The sequence below is a fragment of the Pollicipes pollicipes genome, unplaced genomic scaffold (genome assembly GCF_011947565.3).
Source record: "Pollicipes pollicipes isolate AB1234 unplaced genomic scaffold, Ppol_2.1 Scaffold_2555;HRSCAF=2994_pilon_pilon_pilon, whole genome shotgun sequence".
NCBI lineage: Eukaryota > Metazoa > Arthropoda > Thecostraca > Pollicipedomorpha > Pollicipedidae > Pollicipes > Pollicipes pollicipes.
Window position 1 is genome coordinate 20,337,833 of NW_023596136.1, and position 20,815 is coordinate 20,358,647.

Below are 20,815 nucleotides of genomic sequence, written 5' to 3' on the forward strand. Positions count from 1 at the left end.
GGCCATGCTGGTCGGGCACAGTCCCACACAGCAGAGGCTGGCGCGTCCTTAACAACCGTGACTGGGAGAAAATGCATTCACGGCACGTGAGCAACTGAGAGAAAACGCGCCGGCCCACCCAGCCGCTGCCTCCTAGTCCACATTTTGATTGCGTAATGGGCGGCCGCTGTGGGGAAGACGGCAGCAGCAGAAAGACGGATATGTCGAAGAGAACCAGCCACAGCCTGGCGACGCCATTACACTTGGGGCGGCACGTCGCCGGCACGCGGCGACAGAAGCTCAGAACGACGGCACCAACAACCGGACGCCACGCAGTCCAGCACGCCCAGCACACAACACGAAACAACAGGCGCCGCTGAGCACCGCGAGCTCGGGGCGGCCGCGCGGCCCGGCCCAACGGGCCATTTATGCAGCACACACTACCAACGCAGCGCCCGGGGCTGCTCCAACACAGTAACAACGGGTGGCGGCGCCCGCCGTGACACGGCGCGGTCCGTGCGCCCTTCAGCGGGGGCGCCGGACGCCCGCCAGCGGAGGCGCTGGACGCCGTGCGCCCGTCAGCGGGGGAACCGGACGCCGGACGCCGAGGGTCAGACCACGGCGCGGTTGTGCATCTCCTGCAGACGGCGCGTCGTCTCGCGAATGTAGTAGACCAGCTCCAGTAACGAGCTGGTGGCGAGCAGGCCGCCCATCGTCCGGTCCAGCTCGGCGAAGAAACTCGGCCTGCGGCGGCCAACAGCTGGGGTTAGCGCGGGGTGCGGGGGCTGAGGCTGACGGCGGGTAATGGTCGGAGATGGTTCTCGACTCGCAGTCATGATGGATTCAGCCAATCAGAAAGCGTGTCCGCCGATGAGCGCATAGGTCTCTTGGATCACCGTAATGGCTTATACGGTCCAACTTAACTCCGTAGCAGAGGTCGCAGATCACAGTTAAGATAAGATCAGTAACCTGCCCACGGCCTGGAGCCTCGGAATAAGTGACCAAGCCGGTCCAAGTGTGGTGCTCTGAAGTGGCCATGCTGTTATATAAGCTCTGGCTCATTGATCGCGGGACTAGGAGATGCCGCCGGCAGCGAGGGCAGATGGTGGGTATGCGCGGTATGTGGGCTACCTAAATCCATCCTAGACTGACTGGCCTTTTTCTGACCCCTCTCCCCCATTCGATCTGTGCCCTACCCACACCACGCTCACCAGCCCGAGCCGGCTCGCGCGGCCCCAGTGCTTCACTTCCGACCTCTCAGGGCTCGCCTGTGATCCATACACGGACATGAGACCTGTCTACCCTGCCCCGGGACTGACCTGTGCTCTGCCTACGCTGCCCGGGACTAACCTGTGCCCTGCCCACGCCACCGCGCGATTGACCTGTAACCTGCCCACGTTGCCCCGGGGGGTGACCTGTGTCCCTTCCACGCTGCCTCGAACGAGGCCTATGACCTGCCCACACTGCCCCGAGCGTGGCCTATGACCTGCCCACAGTGCCCAGTGACTGACCTGTGTCCTGGGCCATCTGCATCAACTCGTCGGCCTGCTCCCAGCAGTCAAGCCAGTTTTTGCAGGTGTGTTTGTATCTCGTTACACCGCAGCATCAGCCGGAACAGGTCGATCGGCACCGAGCACGTCGGCTCATCAGCAGACAGCGGCTCCGAGAGCATCTGCGGCCCGCACAACACCTGCAGTCAGCACCAGCGCGGGCACGCGCGCCTCTCGCGCTGTCCGACGCGGCGCGGTCACACGCCCCGCCATGCCGCTCCGTACCGCACGCCGACCCGGAATCATGCAGAAGTATGTCAGCTTTGCGCCGGTGTTGAGAGAAGCTTTATGAATTATGACCTCGGTGAAACTGCCGCCGGTGGTACGGCGCGACTGTACCCTATCACTGAAAAGGGTCGTACAAGCCGAAGTGCACTACCAAAGGCACAGGTAAAACATTGGTTAATATATCGCCTTTTCATATATATATATATATATATATATATATATATATATATATATATATATATATATATATAGAAGGAATATATAAATGGAACGCGGCTGAAGTAGTACTCCGAGTGTGACTAACGTTCCAGCAGCATTCCCAGTCATAAATCAACGCTGCAACTAAAACATAAATTCAGTTGAATGCGATAGCACTGACACATCCTCCCGGTCCGGAATTCAATGAGACGGGCGTGCCGCGGGATGAGGTAAGACGAGAGAGTGATGCCGACAGCCGAACCAGACAGCCGTCAGCGCGACATTGCAGCCACTCGGACGTGGTAACAAATGCCACCACATATGCGGGCGCTGGTCAAAAACACACCTGTCCTGATCCGTCAGCCCCGGAAGCACGGTGAGAAAAACAGCGATAATCGCCAATGGTATGCAGATATCAGCTGGGTCAGGTCAAACCAGAAGGTCAAGGGCGACAGGTCAACTGTCGAGGAACGCTCTTGAAAACCCGACGACTCAGCCTTCGTAAGTCACCGCCGGCACCGCCATCGGCGCTCCGCCGCGGCCGCGCCGCCCACCTTGAACTCAGCGACTTGGCGCTGCGCCTTCTTGTGCTCCGCCTCACGCAGCTTGAACATACGCAAGTAGATGAGGCCCTGGCAGCGCAGCAGCAGCGTCTGCAGCTTGTGGTCGGTGTGCGTTGGACGCTTGCCCTGCTTGCGGTAGGTGGCGGCTGACAGGCGCAACATGTCCCTGGGAGAGGGGCGCGTCGGGTCAGCGGCCGTGGCGCTCCTGCGGCGGCGACGCAGAGGGTCAGACGAGAGGTCACGCGTGACGTCACCGCCGCGAGGGCCGCCGCCGCCGCCGCCGCCGTTTCCCCGGCCGCATCAGCCCAGTCGCGCTCACGCCGCTAACGGAGGGTGAGGGAGAGCGAGCGCGCGTTAGCTGCGGACCCCACCGGCAGGTGGCGAGCCTGAGCCTCTCATCCAATCTAAACATGGGTACGCCACCCTGGCAGCTGACGCCAGAGCTGAGCCGGACCGCATGTGCAGTTTGTACAGTCACAAGCCTCCAACCTGGACACAACCCCACCCGCTTGGCACGCATACGGCGCCATTTGCGGAGCTAGTTGAGCGGACGGGGTAAGGGAGGGGCTGGCCATGGACGCGACTGAGCGACAGGGCTGATGCGGCCGAGCGGCGGCAGCCAGCTGACTGACTCACCCTGCGGTCCTGCGACAGAAGAGCGAAAACGTCATGCCAGACCAAAACCAGGTGCAGTCAGCCAAACAGACGCACGTGCTGACATCATTGCTAGGAACGTAACAAGGTGCCAACAGAAGTACCGCAAACCGCACGAATATGCCATGAAAAGATGCAACACTAGAGAGTCTACCTCATTTTAAGACAGAAAAGCACGAGCGAAGCGAAAAGTGAAGACATCAAAGAGTCAAACAAGGCACCCACAGTTGAATGTCGAATGCAAGAAAGATACAAGGTGCGTGGTCCACACGCAACTGCAGGAAAGGGCACACGCGCACACACATGCACGCTCCCACTCAGACCGATGCAGCACCGCGTATCCAGGCGGGCACATGCTCACATGTGCACTCGCGACGATCTGCCTCTCACGGCCGGCAGCTGCTCGGTCAGGTCAGGTCAGGCCAGGTCAAAAGCTCGGTCAGGTCAGGTCAGGTCAGATCAGAAGCTCGGTCAGGTCAGGTCAGATCAGAAGTTCGGTCGGGTCAGGTCAGGTCAAATCAGGTCAGGTCAGATCAGAAGCTCGGTCAGGTCAGGCCAGATAAGAAGCTTGGTCAGGTCAGCCCAGATCAGAAGCTCGGTCAGGTCAGGCCAGGTCAGAAGCTCGGTCAGGTCAGGTCAAATCAGAAGCTTGGTCAGGTCAAATCAGGTCAGAAGCTTGGTCAGATCAGATCAGATCAGAAGCTCGGTCAGGACGGCCAGGTGGGGCAGGTCCCCGCGCCCAACTCACTTGATGAGCTTCAGCGTATCATTCAACATGGCCGACATGGCGTCCGTGTCGTCCGAGTCCTTCTCCATGGACAGGGCCGTCAGCAGGAAGTAGATCACCGCCTGGGTGTACCTATGGGGACAGCGGATGGTCACCGAACGGTCACCGGTCACCGAACTCTCACCGAACGGTCACCGCCTGGGTGTACCTGCGGGGACAGCGGATCGTCACCGAACGGTCGCTGGTCACCGAACGGTCACTGGTCCCCGAACCCTCACCGAACGGTCACCGGTCACCGCACCGTTCCCGAAAGGTCAGTCTTCAGACCAGCGCGCCACGCCACGCTACGGAACGGCACAGACGTGCTAACCACGCTCTATCACGTAATAACTTCTATTACTGAGTGAAGTTCTTAGGCCAGCCAAACATGAAATTCGGGGACAATCCAAGCCGACGTGGCGCACCAACGGCTCCGTTGGGCGCAAGGAAATCGGTTGGCGGCGCGACATTCAGGTGCCTCTCCTTGATGAAAGTGAAGGTGACAGACGATGCTCTCAAGCATTTCGTCGCAAAAAATCAGCATAGGTTTCTAGAAAGTCTCTCAAGCCCTGGAAATAAGAAACTGGAAAAATCCGTTTCAAAAGCCAAATGTTGTTCCGGCAAAACACTCCTGCGCCGCAAACCTCCGCGCGTGCTACGAAACGCCCGCCCCCTATCTGCCTGCTGACAGCGGTAGTGGCCTCGCACCGTCCGCGACCCGCTCCCGCGGAGCCTCAGCCGCTACGCACCTGATGAGCTTGAGCGTCATGTCCGCCTCATTGTCCGCTGCCCGTTTGAGGCGTCGTGCCTGCTTCAGATACTGGTGCTGATCCCTGGTGGGGAGAGGGAGGGTCAGCACGACAGAACGCAGCCAAGCACGGGCTGCAGGCGGTGAGATCAGGGCCGTCACGGTGTACGTATAGGGGAATAAGGTATACGTAAGTCACGGTATACGTATGTCACGGCATGAGTAAGATAACCAAGCATTTCAATTTTGTATCCGGCCTATTGGATAGTGCTTGTTAAGATCAGATACAACAGCTCAAACAATACTAATCGACTTGCCATCAGTAATGAGCCACGACTGCGAGGCGGTACAGAGGTGGGTGCGTGAGCGCGTCCGCGTGCGGTGGTCTTACGCGGGTATGGCGAACGGCTGGTTGGTGTACAGGGCCGCCGGCACATTGCTGTCGAACACCTGCACGACCGTGGGGTTTGTACTGCTGTCCGCCTCGCGAACACCGGTCGGCGGGGACTCGATCTGGAATGAGGCAGTGTCAGCGTCTGGACCCACCACCAGCCGGCCGTCTCTGCTGCCTCCACACAGACCGCTGCTAACAATGTGTTGCATTGCTTGCCCTGGCAGTAATGCCTGGTCGCCTGGTACCCGATGCTTCAAAAGCGCAATAAACACCCTCGCCACTAGGATACAACTCGGCCATAAATAATTCGGCATTTTTATACAGACCCAGACTTGGCATACGGAGAAAAGCGATCTTAACACTTCCAAATGCATGCATGCCATGATGAAGACACACCAGTGCTGCACCAGGTGCCCTCGAGATGTGGGCTGAAGTCAACACACGTGCCGAAGAAAAGCGTCAGCTGGCGCGTGCCAGCCACGTGGCCATTTAGGCTGGCCCCGACACGGTCCTGTCACTGCTTATAAATACCCGACCCATTTCGTTGCCCCGTGGCCTTAAACGAGAACAAGTGGAGATCTGCTGACTGCGCTGCTGCTCTTACCCTGCTCTCCTGCTGGGCCGAGCTGGGGGTCTTGCACGGGCCCTCCGCCTGGGGCCGCGGGCAGCGCCGCTTGTTCAGTGACGTCACTGTGACGTCATCGTCCCGACTGACGTCATCGAGGGCGCGGCTGGAGCAGGACGAGTGGGAGCGGACCGAACCGTCGTCTCTGGGGCGCGCCCTGTCAGCGGGAGGGACAGGTCAGCCTCTGTGGGGCACTAACGGACGCCCGGTCAGGCTCCTCCATTGTGTGCGTTGTGTCATCAAGTCTTCGGGTCAACCATCATCGTGCGTGTAGTTCAATAACTGACAAAATGTGGACATTGGATATGGTCTAACGACACGCCAGTGAATGACAGCATCCAGGCATCCAAATCGTTAGAAATGAGATATGATAGAGCACAAGTCGCAAAAACCCAAACTTTCAATTTGTCCAGCGGCGGTGCACGTTATCAATAGGGTCTCGCACTCCGACGCAGAGGAGCGTACTTTACGCTGGGTTCGAGGAAACGGATAAATCGCTTTCTCTTAGTAATACGACAAAAACACCAAGCACGCCAGCAAGCTCCTTTGAAGATACTGTCTGACCAGGCACATCTCCTCACGTGAGCTTATTGACGGAGTCCTCGTGTCTGTGCTGTCGGGACCGCCGGCCGGACGCCTTGCGGTGCTGCTTCTGCGCGCGTGGCGACGCCGCGTCGTGCCGAGCCTCGCTGTGCTGCGTGCTGGCGCCCTCCCGAGCCTCACGCCGACGGTGGGCCGACTCGGCCCGCTCCTCGGGGCGGTGACTGGCGAACTCCGGCGGTGGGTGGCTCGGCTCGGCCCGGTAGCCCTCGCGGCGGTGACCTGAGTCATCCCGAGCCTCCTTCCTCGCGTGCTTGACCTCCGCCCGCGCCTCGCGGCTGTGGGCGGCTTCGCGAGCCTCGTCGGTCCGCGGGTGGCCCGCCTCACGAGCCTCGGTCCGCTGGCGAGCGTCCGGCGCCGTCACCAGCCAGCGGTCGATCCGACAGCGCAGCACCGGCACGCCGTGGTGGTGTGTCAGTGGCGGCAGCTGCGGCGCCGCCGGCCGCGCGCTGGCCGCCGGCGAGCTGTGCCCCTCGCTGCGCTCGCTGGAGGCGTTCGGCCGCGCGCGCGGCGTGCTCCGCTTGCCCGAGATCCGGTGCGAGAAGAGCCGGCTGAAGGTGGCCTTCTTGTTCGCGTCGCTAGTGCTCACGCCGCCCGCGTCCAGCTTGGGCGGCGAGTCCGAGTCGGAGGAGCAGCGCGCCGGAGCCGGCGCCGGCCGCTCGGCGCCGGCGTCCTGCCGCGGCCCGCGCCGGCGCCTCCGCCTCCGACGAGTCGGACGCCGTGTCCACCCGCTCGCGGGACAGGCAGTGCGGAGCGCCGTGGCCCTTGAGGCTGCCCTTGCTGGGCACGGGCCGCGCCGCGACCGGCGCCCGCTCGCACTCCGAGTCGGAGTCGCTCAGCGCCGCTGCCGGCGAGGGCTTCGGCCGAGCACGCGGCCTGCCAGGCCGGCCGGCGCGGCGGGCTCCGGCGCTGGCGCCCGGCGCCGGCCGCTGCTCCGAGCGCCGCTTCGAGCGCTCCAGTCGCTCGTCGTCGCTTTCGCTGAGAGCGGAGAGGCGCGGCCGTGGCCGCTTGCCGCCGGTGGTGGAGCGCACGCTGCCGCTGGAGGCGGCCGGCCCGGCGTGCTCCGGTGAGTCGGACGACGCCGGCGACTCCGACATGTCCATCGGCGCCGGCGCGTCCGACGGCAGCGACGGCGTCTTCACCTGCGGCGGCGACCAACGGCCTCAAACACGCGCGCACACCGGTCTGACGTCACGCGGGCGTGGCTGATGTCAGCCGCATGTGGGCGTAATACAGACGACTGAAGGGCAAATACGGACGGAAAGAAAGGTCGGGAGGATCAGCGTGAGTGCAAAAACAACGGGGCATTGCACACCTAACGGAGATTTATATTGTCTTTTTCTGGAGCACATTCAAGCGTTTCCTGTGGACGCAAGACAGCGTTAAATAAAATACCATACGGCTTGGACTCTACAGTGATGCTACAAACTTGGGGCCTTGGGGCCTGTATAAAGCTTGAGAGGGTGTTGCATGAATTCCAAGGCCAATTAGACATACATCATACAGCACGCATTGCAACCGACAGAGCCGCCACTAGATTAGGCAAGCAGCCTTCTCAAAAAACGAGCCCCATGGACAGAACGCGTAGTGGTACTAGCTATTTCATCGATAAGTTGTGCCTGTAACACCATCTCCGCTATCAATGCGATGTGCCCACGAAATCAGCTCCTCTGTTGATATTTCGTACCAGTGAGAGCAGCTTTTCCATCAATGTGTTCTGCCTGTGAGACCAGCACCTTTTTTGCTATGCAATACTTTTGAACTCAGATCCTCTGTGAAATTGTCGCACGCTTTTTCCTTTCATCTTTTTGGCGGGTAGCGCGACGCACGCCGTCGCGCCCCCTTTCAGGAGCGCCAGCAACTGCACTGGTCGTGGGACCATCTCCTCTGTCGGTGCTTTGTGCCTGTTGGCCCAACTCTTCCATCGATGCCGCACCTGTGAGACCAGCTCCTCTATGGATATGTCGGCGTCATTGTGGTCGGCTGGCTCAGCGCTGCTTGGTTCCGCCGCCTCCGTGCTGTTCGGGAAGTCATGCGGTGATAGCTGAAAAAGCCGACAGTGATCGACCCAATCACGGACGGGTCCAGAGCGCTGCATGCCACCCAATCCCCGCTGTTTTTTGCGGCACATTCCACATATGATGTCATTTAGCGTCCCAGCCTACCACGCCGATCGCAGCGAAGGGCACTGGAAACCTTGCATGCAACTTAATGCATACTTGTGTGCAGACGAGGATGAAAAACTTCAGGCTCAACACATGCCAGAGGTATACTCGCTGGGCACGCACACCTTGGCCGGCGTCAGCATCCAACAAAAAAGGATTATAGGCGCTACGTTTAATGACCAACTGTACATTGAATGGTGCGTCCAGCACTGTCTACTGCTGGAGCGTCATTATCCGACCTATCACAGGCACCGGCGCGGGTCCACACAGCGTCAGACGGATTAGGGGGCGCAACCCCCACCGCCAGCTTTCCACATCTTCAACCGAGAGGCTTCCAAGACCAGTACACAGCCGTTGTTTTGAACAAGGCATGATCCCCTGGGGAGGTCGTCATCTGCACGCCCACTTGCTAATACCGTGATCAAAGCTTCTTCACAGATCCCCGCGCACCGATCGGTGTCATCTGACCTCACTGGTCCCTAGCCCCGGCTGGGCAAGGGAGGAGGGGTTGACCCGGCGCTGCCACCCCGGGACAGGGACGCACCTTGCTGACGCTGCGGGCCGGTGTGTTCTCGAATATAGACGAGGCCGGGGTGCCGCCGGGGTCCTTGTTCATGATGGACTGCAGGCTCCATTTGCTGCGGGCGTTGGTGCTGGGGCTCTCGGATCCCTCCTGGGGAGAGGGGGAGGGGGGAGGGTGAGGCGCGCGCCGGTCAGCCGCTGGGAGCTGGAAGACAGCTGCCGCACGTCATGCAGCGACCGATGTGCCTGAGCCAGGGGGGGGGGGGGCAGGGGGGCACCGGCAGCTGTCACCTGCTGGCAGACAGCTGCCGGGCAACAACGGAGCCAGCAATAATGGTCAGCTTCTCTGGAACGGACGACGGAGGCTTGGACTAAATTGTGATGTGAGTTAGTGGCATACATTTGCATGCAATGCATTCGTGTGTGCCATGTGCTGACTTCCGCCTCTAACTAACCTTCACCCTGAAACTATGACGCCGCACCCAATGCCCGTCTCATATTGGACAAGACGGATACATTGAGTGAGGTTGTCAAATGCAGTGCAGCACAAGGCAATTGAGTAGCCAACAGAAAATCATGTGTTGTCCGAAAATGCAATATAGCGACAACGGTACCACAAACAGAGAAGACCACGTGTAATATGTACTGGCAGATATGATATCCAAGCCCAGGAAAACAAATCACAGCCCAACAATGAGACACTATGACGGCCAGACACACCCAGACAATGACTCAGACGCTGAGGCGATGTGGCTGTCGGACGCACCCGAAATGGACCACTCTGTCTGGGAAACTCAGACAACGACAGTCACAGCAGCAGCCACAGGGGAAACACACCTCGTGGGACACGGCAGTCACAGCAGCAGCCACAGGGGAAACACACCTCGTGGGACACGGCAGTCACAGCAGCAGCCACAGGAGAAACACACCTCGTGGGACACGGCAGTCACAGCAGCAGCCACAGTGGAAACACACCTCGTGGGACACGACAGTCACAGCAGCAGCCACAGGGGAAACACGCCTCGTGGGACACGGCAGTCACAGCAGCAGCCACAGGGGAAACACACCTCGTGGGACACGGCAGTCACAGCAGCAGCCACAGGGGAAACACACCTCGTGGGACACGGCAGTCACAGCAGCAGCCACAGGGGAAACACACCTCGTGGGAACACGGCAGTCACAGCAGCAGCCACAGAGGGAAACACACCTCGTGGGACACGGCAGTCACAGCAGCAGCCACAGGGGAAACACACCTCGTGGGACACGGCAGTCACAGCAGCAGCCACAGGAGAAACACACCTCGTGGGACACGGCAGTCACAGCAGCAGCCACAGGAGGAAACACACCTCGTGGGACACGGCAGTCACAGCAGCAGCCACAGGGGAAACCACCTCGTGGGACACGACAGTCACAGCAGCAGCCACAGGGGAAACACACCTCGTGGGAACGGCAGTCACAGCAGCAGCCACAGAGGAAACACACCTCGTGGGACACGGCAGTCACAGCAGCAGCCACAGGGAAACACACCTCGTGGGACACGGCAGTCACAGCAGCAGCCACAAAGAAACACACCTCGTGGGACAACGGCAGTCCACAGCAGCAGCCACAGGGGAAACACACGCTCGTGGGACACGACAGTCACAGCAGCAGCCACAGGGAAACACACCTCGTGGAACACGGCAGTCACAGCACAGCCACAGAGGAAACACACCTCGTGGGACACGACAGCCGCGACAAAGCCAACAGACTCCGGCGTGACCAGACAGCCGCCACCAATCAACGAGCGAACTGGTGACAACACACCAACAGCATCAGCTAGTGTGTTCGAGTGTCGGCCACACCGAGTACACAGACCGGTCGGGGTAAGAGGCAGACCGGCCAGGGACAGGCGGGCCGGCCGGGGGTCACGGGCGGGCCGGCCAGGGTCACAAGCGGGCCGGCCGGGGTCACGGGCGGGCCGGCCGGGGTCGCAGGCGGACCAGCCGGGGTCACAGGCGGGCCGGCCGGGGTCACGGGCGTGCGACATAGCGTGTGGGGGCGGCTCTGGACAGCACCGCCACCGAAGCACGGTGCGGGACGTGGTTCCGCCAAGAAGCCACAGAGCAATCTTTGCAAACTTGATCCAACCAAAACCTGTGGCACGCAAGGGGTTCTTGAGAAACCATACAGCTGAGCTCCGGTGAGGAGCTGCAGAGCTGGGCATCGGTGCAAGCCCTCCGATATTCCCATATAGCTGACGCCAATCCGGCACTAAAAGCATCACATGTCATCAGCAATGGCGAAAATCTGACACAAATAAAACAACTAAAATGAGCCTGGCCGTACGGCACGAGCCTAGTTGGTAGACAAGGCCTCGGCGGTTTGAAATACTGACGGCGCTCACGCCACTCGAATTCGCCACCATCCCCAGAGTCGGCGGCCCCCCTGCCGTCTGGTCAGACCCCCTCCCCCTCCACAGCATGAGGCCGGCGGCGCGCCCCGGCCGCTCGAGGCCACAAGACCTGACCAAGTCACGCCGGCCGGTGCCAGCTTGGCTGCGACCTCCCACGCCTTCGCGATGAGGCCGGCGCCGGATCGACCGCCCGCCCCCGTACGCGGCACACGTGGGATGCGCCAGGTCAGCCCAACAGTGTTGGCTCCTGGGCAACGCGCCGGTCAGGGCCAGCGGCGCGAAGTTGGACGAGTCGGGGACGAGGGGCTGGCGTGCAGCGCGAGACGGTGAGGGCGTCTAACGATGCCAGGACGCGTAAAGGGTACGTGTAGGGCGATCGTTGGCATGGAGCGGACGGAGCGGCAGAAACATTGGCATACAGGGCTGTGACATGAGACGAGTTAACACCACAGGGATTGGAAACACGCTTGAAATAGTAAGCGTTGACGTGCCGTTTCGGTACTGATAACACCAACGATGGATGCAGTTGTGTTCCGACTGTCAGAAGAGCAAATGCATCATTCCCGCCGAGAGGTTATCGTTGACCTTCGCAAATGGTACTTCGTGGGTCATTCTGAGCCCCGCCGCGGATTCAGACCATGCAACGGACTGTCGCGGCCCGGTGAGGTCGCATCATGTTGTCCCCTTGGCTAACGACTCTGGAGCACCTAGTTCTCTCCTCTGTCTGATCCGGGCTGGACCGAGTGCGACTCGGACTGGGCAGGCGGTACGTCTCCCACAGCTCCCACCTTGCCGTCGCCTGTTGAGCGGTGACTGGCAGACGGCGAGGTAGCGGCTAGCACCTCCTCGCCCGACTCTGACTCCGACTCGGCCGACTCCGAGTCCGACTCGCTGGACGAGCCGCTCGAGCCCGCCCCCGCCGCGGCCCCCGCCACCGGGGCGGAGGTTGGGGCGGGGTTGGGGGCGGCGGCCGGAGCAGGCGGCGGCGGCGGCGGCGGCGGTGGCGGTGGCGGTGGCGGAGGCGGCGGCGGCGGCGGAGGCGCCGTCGGTGTCTCGGTGGGGGGCGGGGACGAGGTCCGACTGAAACAAATGAGCGGTGTTGGTCGGGCGAGCAGACGAGCACGGCAGCCGTCTGACAAATGCCGCCATTACCCGGCAACGAGCGCCCGGCGCCCTGGAGGCAGCCCATATCGCTAAACCATCACCCGTAAGTGGTATAAACGTAGTGGGAAACATCAGTAACTTTGAACTGCTTTCACCCACTTGAAAACAAAAATCCTTCCACCGCTACATGCAGGACACTCCATAAGGAAAACATGCGCAAATATCGCAGCTATATACAATGTCATCAGTGTCGGAAGGCGATTTTCTTTCGCGCATCAACCGAGCACGTCAAGCATACATAGTCGTCAGCTTGAGAAAAGAAACCATGAAGAACTGGATCCATTGGCGGGATGGCCGTGGTACACAGCCTTCTGCAGCGTCCAAAGCGGGCGCCGGAGTGCCACCCGGAAAGCGCATTGGCAATTGCATGTTTGATGCTTCCTATTCCGGTGCGCTTTTCATAACATAGCTAACGTCGCGGACCAAGCCTCCGCTGTAGCCTTCCGCTAAACGAAACACGGCTTGCAAGACGTTCCACGACTTCCCGCAAGTGCCCCGTTGCAGCGCTGGACAAAAACAAGACGACCGAATCCCCCCGGCGGCGCCCAGCTTGACCTCCAACCGCCCGCTTATAAACCCTGATAACTACTGCGTGCCATCTTCGAAGCTGAATAGTCCGGGCCGCCGATTGCCCACCGATGGTGATCGCGCGCCAACCGGCTGCCCACCTCCAGCGAACTATGTGTCTCAGCCCGCTGTGTCCACCATCGATTCCACCAGCGCAGCGTCCACCATCGATTCGGGGCCGCGCGGCGGGGCTCGCGCTCGCTGCCTCACTGGCTCTGACGGCGCCATTGAAGCACAGCCGGTAAATTGAGTAGCATCTGCGAAGCCCTCTCGTCTGCCTCCGGTGCCGTATAAAAATGATGACGCGCCCAGAAGCCATAGTGGCTATCGGGAAAAGGTGCGGCGGTCGGCGGCGTCAAAACGGACGGAAGCAACATCACGTGAATAAGAGACAGGCTGGGAGGTAGATCGGATTCCTGCGAGGACAATCTTGTGACCGGAAGACATGTGGGTTGCTTGGTTATGAACGCCCAGGCATGCCAGGCGGGAAGACTGACGTGGACACCAGTACGAGCGGAGCGGAAACGAGTCTGTTTTTGTCTTTGCTCTAAGTTCCCGAGACACAAGCTATTTATCGGAACGTTATGCAAGATGTGATGCATCGATTTTGTACCCTTCGGTCTTAGACAATGCTGATGGGGAAGATGTTTGTAGCAGACAGGATCAGAGGCCCAGATAAGATACATGCGCCGTCCCCTTCGCATGGGCGTTCGCATGGGCGGACACACCATCCCAAACTGTAGCTGTGATTACCAGTTCCACCGAAACGACTTCGGATGGAAGGATGGAAGCCACACCGCCGGCAGCCACCACCCAGACGACTTCGGATGGAGGGATGGAAGCCAGACCGCCGGCAGACACCACCGAGACGACTTCGGATGGAAGGATGGAGGCCAGACCGCCGGCAGACACCACCGAGACGACTTCGGATGGAAGGATGGAAACCAGACCGCCGGCAGACACCACCGAGACGAGTTCGGATGGAGGGATGGAGGCCAGACCGCCGGCAGACACCACCGAGACGAGTTCGGATGGAGGCATGGAAGCCACACCGCCGGCAGACACCACCGAGACGAGTTCGGATGGAGGCATGGAAGCCACACCGCCGGCAGACACCACCGAGACGAGTTCGGATGGAGGCATGGAAGCCAGACCTCCCGCAGCTAGCCCGGCGATCGACACTGCCACACATTGATCACCGCCACACATTGATCACCGCCACACACTGATCACCGCCTATCCTCGTCCGCGGCTGGCGAACAGGCCTCACAAACCCGAGCAAGCCCGGCGTGCTTCCCTGCTGGAAAGCCAACGCCATAGCCGCTTGGTTCTGCGAGCGACTAAAATGTTCAAGTTCGTTTCGCCCACGACAATCCGGCTACATTGGCCTGAGGGCACGCGTGGGCGCGGCTCCGCGCCGACACTCAGCAGTCAGGATTGGCGGAACCGTCGCTTCAGACTTCCGCCGGGCGTCAGAGGTTATATGTAAATACGTCACTGGCTATCACTGGTTACTGGTGCTCAGCAGGCGCTGCTAATGTCTGCTGTCTGCTCACCACATAACATTCCTGGACATCACTGGTTGTCACAGGTCACTGCTAGTCATAGCCTGGTCGTAACCTATCATCGACGGACGTCGTACACATCACCTCAAATCGTTACACGCCGCTGTTTATCAGCGCACAAGACCAATGGACAAAGCTCACCATCAACGGACGTAATGCACGCCATTGACCATCAATAAACAGCATCAATGAGCACCGTCACTCGTCACCGCACGTCAACGCACGCTTCCGGTCCTCACACAGCGGCAATCGTTATCCCCTTTCACCAAGCATCGCTGCCCCGCTACTAGGCGTTACCATATGTCATTGTTGGCCGCACAGCGTAACCAGACGTCACTGATCACCACAAGGCCTAACCAGACGCCAATGGGCGTGACACAGCATCCCCAGACGTCACCGATCGTCATTGGCAGTGACAAGGCGCGGTCAGATGTCACTGGGAGTGAAAGGCATCAACGGGCGTCATCGGACCTCACTGAACGCAGCCAGGCGTCACTGAGTGCCATTAGGCGTAAACACATCACTGGTCGTCACTGGGCGTGACAGGACGTATGCACGCATCACTCAGCGTGACGGGGCGTAACCAGACGTCACTGGGCGTCACGACTGGGACCGATCGATGCGGCAAATATGGCGCGGGCCCCAAGCCGGCAAAAAACCGATCGCCGGCCACCAGGTGCCCGCGGCGATGTCGTGTAAGCGCGGGCCGAGGGCGGTCGAGGAGCCGCGGACGTCCCCACAACCAGACGCACTGAGAGCGCAGCGTAGGTTCTCGCACTGCGCCGGGGAAGCTAGCGGATGGGGTGAGCGCAATCATTAGGAAGCCCACACAAACGAGCCGCGGTGGTGAAGAAATAATGACGTTTGGTAGGGGTGGGGACATCATCTAATGTGGAAAAGTACAACATGTGCGTTCCAGCCGTTGAAAGTCGGACGTCTTTTCCGTCAACACCGCGGCTCCAACGCAGGCTGGGTCTGCCCACAACACAAGAGGAGAACTTCCCGACAGCCGCCGGCAGCCGGGACAAAGGCAGCTCTCCTGCCGGGACGGCAGGGGATGCCGTAAAACTTCCGTCCACTCGCCGAGCAAGCGTCTGCAAATGCTCTGCTGCCGCTGGCTGTCGCGTGAGCGCCTTGCGGGCCCGTGACGGGGGCGACGACCCCGCGCCGTCTCCCGCGCCCGCCGACCGACGCCCCGGCTATGGAGGACCGACACCCCGCCGTGAACGCCTGCCCGCGCGCCCGACGGCTCCCCGGAGGCTCGTGCCACGCAGTACACGACGAGTGCCGCTTCGACGCACGGGGTCGACTCGCGGCGAGAGGGCCGGCTCGGCTCGACTCGTGGCGAGAGGGACGGCTCGGCTCGGATCGTCACGAGAGGGACGGCTCGGCTCGACTCGTCACGATAGGGACGGCTCGGCTTGGCTCGTCACGAGAGGGACGGCTCGGCTCGGCTCGTCACGAGAGGGACGGCTCGGCTCGGATCGTCACGAGAGGGACGGCTCGGCTCGGATCGTCACGAGAGGGACGGCACGGCTCGACTCGTCAAGAGAGGGACGGCTCGGCTCGGCTCGTCACGAGAGGGACGGCTCGGCTCGAATCGTCACGAGAGGGACGGCTCGGCTCGGATCGTCACGAGAGGGACGGCTCGGCTCGGATCGTTCAGAGAGGGACGGCTCGGCTCGACTCGTCACGAGAGGGACGGCTCGGCTCAGATCGTCACGAGAGGGACGGCTCGGCTCGGATCGTCACGAGAGGGACAGCTCGGCTCGGCTCGTCACGAGAGGGACGGCTCGGCTCGGCTCGTCACGAGAGGGACGGCTCGGCTCGGCTCGTCACGAGAGGGACGGCTCGGCTCGGCTCGTCACGAGAGGGACGGCTCGGCTCGGATCGTCACCAGAGGGACGGTTCGGCTCGACTCGTCACCAGAGGGACGGCTTGGCTCGGATCGTCGCGAGAGGGACGGCTCGGCTCGACTCGTCACGATAGGGACGGCTCGGCTCGGATAGTCATGAGAGGGACGGCTCGGCTCGACTCGTCACCAGAGGGACGGCTCGGCTCGGATCGTCACGAGAGGGACGGCTTAGCTCGACTCATCACGAGAGGGACGGCTTGGCTCGGATCGTCAAGAGAGGGACGGCTCGGCTCGACTCGTCACGATAGGGACGGCTCGGCTCGGATAGTCATGAGAGGGACGGCTCGGCTCGACTCGTCACCAGAGGGACGGCTCGGCTCGGATCGTCACGAGAGGGACGGCTTAGCTCGAATCGTCACGAGAGGGACGGCTCGGCTCGGATCGTCACGAGAGGAACGGCTCGGCTCGGCTCGTCACGAGAGGGACGGCTCGGCTCGACTCGTCACGAGAGGAACGGCTCAGCTCAGATCGTCACGAGAGGGACGGCTTGGCTCGGATCGTCACGAGAGGGACGGCTCGGCTCGGCTCGCCACGAGAGGGACGGCTCGGCTCGGATCGTCACGAGAGGGACGGCTCGGCTCGGCTCGTCACGAGAGGGACGGCTCGGCTCGACTCGACTCGTCCCGAGAGGGACGGCTCGGCTCGGCTCGGCTCGTCACGAGAGGGACGGCTCGGCTCGGATCGTCACGAGAGGGACAGCTCGGCTCGGATCGTCACGAGAGGGACGGCTCGGCTCGGATCGTCACGAGAGGGACGGCTCGGCTCGGATCGTCACGAGAGGGACGGCTCGGCTCGGCTCGTCACGAGAGGGACGGCTCGGCTCAGATCGTCACGAGAGGGACGGCTCGGCTCGGCTCGTCACGAGAGGGACGGCTCAGCTCGGCTCGTCACGAGAGGGACGGCTCGGCTCGGCTCGTCACGAGAGGGACGGCTCGGCTCGGATTGTCACGAGAGGGACGGCTCGGCTCAGATCGTCACGAGAGGGACGGCTCGGCTCGGATCGTCACGAGAGGGACGGCTCGGCTCGGCTCGTCACGAGAGGGACGGCTCGGCTCGGCTCGGATCGTCACGAGAGGGAGGGCTCGGCTCGGCTCGTCAGGAGAGGGACGGCTCGGCTCGGCTCGTCACGAGAGGGACGGCTCGGCTCGGCTCGTCACCAAAGGGACGGCTCGGCTCGACTCGTCACCAGAGGGACGGCTTGGCTCGGATCGTCACGAGAGGGACGGCTCGGCTCGACTCGTCACGATAGGGACGACTCGGCTCGGATAGTCATGAGAGGGACGGCTCGGCTCGGCTCGTCACCGAGAGGGACGGCTCGGCTCGGCTCGTCACCGATAGGGACGGCTCGGCTCGGCTCGGATCGTCGCGAGAGGGACGGCTCGGCTCGACTCGTCACGATAGGGACGACTCGGCTCGGATCGTCACGAGAGGGACGGCTTGGCTCGGCTCGTCACCAGAGGGACGGCTCGGCTCGGCTCGTCACGAGAGGGACGGCTCGGCTCGGCTCGTCACGAGAGGGACATTCGCAGCGCGGGCCACTGAGCCGGACGTGAGTCAGTCCGTACAGTGGCCGGCCGCCCACGCGCCGCCGCGTCAACAAATGACAGCCAACGACAGGACTATTTTCGGCACACGCGATAGCTGAGGTCGCGCATTAACTTTCGGTTCATGTTCGTTCCAGGAAGGATAATAAGCACACGTGCTCCTATGCTGAGAACAATGGACGACAAAGGCTGCAACGTTGGCGAACGCAATTAACACCCTGGTGCCACTGCAGAAAGACTGGTATTAACAATGTGGAGAGATTTGGCGACCACGGCTGCCTGAATCCACGAACTATGCATCCCCATAGCGCATTACGCGTGTTATCTGCTCTACATTCTGGTGTCCAGAAAGCATTTATGCTTGACCCACTGTACGGACAACGGTGCCAAAAGGGCCAAACTCAAGATCTGTGATGGGCCCAAGACCTCAGCAGCTACACCAATCAACTGGTTCTAGGTTCCAAGTTCCAGATGGACGCTGGGTCTGGTGGCGAGCACGACGGGCGGTAAGCACGTGACTACGAGCTGTAGGACACTAGATAGCGAGTCAAGCCTTTCAGCCCCACCTACGAGCGGTGAACTGTGCGCAGTGAGAAGTGGGCAGTGGACAGTGAGTCGAGGACAGGTGGGCAGTGAGCCGCGAGCCAAAAGACGCGAGCTACGAGCCATGAGCCACACGTCATAAACCGTGAGCTGTGAGATACGAGCTGTGAGTCATAAGTCACAAGTCGTGAGTCATGAGCCACACGTCATGAGTCGTGAGCTGTGATGTATGAGCTGTGAGTCATAAGTCACAAGTCGTGAGTCATGAACCACACGTCATGAACCGTGAACTGTAATATATGAGCTGTGAGTCATAAGCCGCAAGTCGTGAGCCATGAGCTGCGAGCCGTGAGCCGTGAGCGGAGCTCTGCGGGCTGTGCAGCCACGCTCGGCGTCCGCAAACGCTGCTGGCAGCCGGGGAGTAGACGAGACGGGTCGGTCGATCGGCGGCGCCCTGGCAAAGGTCGCGCCGAGTGGGCGGCACAATCAGGCGGACAGCGGACACGACGATCAGTCAGACAGCGGGCCGGATCCGCCGCCGTCCGCGGGCCGGACAGTGGAGTGGGCGGCACAATCAGGCGGACAGCGGACACGACAATCAGTCAGACAGCGGGCCGGATCCACCGGCGTCCGCGGGCCGGACAGTGAGCCGAACGGAGGACAGGAAAGCAAATGGGATAATCTGATGGACAGCCGGTAATACAGGCGGACGAAACAGTCAGGTGGACAGCGGTCACGGAAGCGGGACGAATATTCAGAGGAAAGTGAGCAGCACAGCGGCCCGGACAGCGGACCAGACAGCGGCCGGGACAGCGGACCAGACAGTGGAACAGACAATGGCCCGGACAGCGGACGAGACAGTGGATTGAACAGCGGACCAGACAGCGGTCCAGACAGTGGCCCGGACAGCGGACCAGACAGCGGACGAGACAGCGGACCGGGCGGCAGACCAGACAGCGGACCAGACACCGGACTGGACAGCGGAACCAGACAGTGGACCAGACAGTGGACCGGGCAGTGGACCAGACAGCGGACCAGACAGCGAAGCGCTGGCTGATTCCTGCTCAGGACATGGACTGGTTGCAGTGCGTGGGCTACGGCAGATTCAGGGTGTGGGAGGCCTCAGTGGCTCGGGACAAATGGTAAGAAGCGGGGGACGTGATGTGGCTTGTTGGTCGCTTGTCTCCCCATACAGGAGGATGGAAATCACAGAAACGCTTCAAAGCGAAGATCAAGTGAACCTCAACCGATGTCTTTCACTACACTGCAAATACAGCTGAAGGCGATAAGAGCCCCGCACGGGTCAGCATTTCACATATTGCACGAAATGAAGCCAACCGACAAAGCTATGCGTGACGACGGAGCTATTATAACAGTTTTTGTTGCCACAGGATGAGCGCGACTTACGATGTTCATTTACGTAGAAAACACGACAGCACCAATATACAGCAGGAGAAAGTCGGAGAGAGATGCCCAGCGAGATGACGTCACTGGCAAAGGGAGCAGCGGGAATGTCACTGGCAGGGGGAAGGCTTTAGCGACAGTTCATAGTGTCACCATTTGTCCGGACCGGACTATGCCAGCGCATCGGCCGCACAGCGCGATGGAAGGCCGCAGTCGCGAAATGACACCTCCTCGTCCACCGGCTTACTACCGACGCACAACGCGACAACAGACGAAAATGGGTCTACGGGACATGCGTCTTCATTCTAGGTTAATGTGCATACCAGCCGATGGGAGCAGGGCGGCCCTGGATCGGACGGCATAGATGAAAGTCCCGCTCTGATTGGCCACACGTCCTTCAGGGCGCGCCGTCCGACACCAGAGCACCAGTCAGCAAATCTCTGAGTTGGCAGTGGGGCGTGGCGGGCCCCGAGGTCCGGACGCCACGGGGCTGACAATCGCCCACCGCCCGCGACCCTGCCGCTGACCATCGGTCTACACCATCGGTCCGCACCATCGGTCCGCACCATCGGTCTGCACCATCGGTCTACACCATCGGTCCGCGGAGCCGCCCGCATGGCCGGGACCAGCTCCAGCTGCATCCGACCCGTGCCTCGCGCTCTTCCAATGCCAGCCCCGCGCGCGTTTGGGGCGGCCGTGCCAGCCCGGCGGTCCCACGTGCTCACAACA

At 61.2% G+C, this 20,815-nt stretch overlaps 1 protein-coding gene across 1 annotated transcript in view; it reads right to left on the minus strand.

Annotated features, from left to right (window-relative positions):
* Positions 1-590: 590 nt before the first annotated feature.
* Positions 591-20,815, minus strand: part of LOC119098994 (protein enabled homolog) — a 54,665-nt gene continuing 34,440 nt past the window's right edge. The window contains exons 8-22 of the mRNA XM_037222044.1: positions 12,173-12,464; positions 9,015-9,143; positions 8,242-8,349; positions 7,364-7,447; positions 6,754-6,909; positions 6,343-6,645; positions 5,685-5,732; positions 5,078-5,199; positions 4,688-4,771; positions 4,084-4,107; positions 3,921-4,031; positions 3,155-3,163; positions 2,510-2,723; positions 1,578-1,651; positions 591-723 (exon numbers count right to left, since the gene is read on the minus strand). Coding sequence (XP_037077939.1) covers positions 591-723; positions 1,578-1,651; positions 2,510-2,723; positions 3,155-3,163; positions 3,921-4,031; positions 4,084-4,107; positions 4,688-4,771; positions 5,078-5,199; positions 5,685-5,732; positions 6,343-6,645; positions 6,754-6,909; positions 7,364-7,447; positions 8,242-8,349; positions 9,015-9,143; positions 12,173-12,464 — 1,891 coding nt within the window. The remainder of the gene's footprint in view (positions 724-1,577; positions 1,652-2,509; positions 2,724-3,154; positions 3,164-3,920; positions 4,032-4,083; positions 4,108-4,687; positions 4,772-5,077; positions 5,200-5,684; positions 5,733-6,342; positions 6,646-6,753; positions 6,910-7,363; positions 7,448-8,241; positions 8,350-9,014; positions 9,144-12,172; positions 12,465-20,815) is intronic.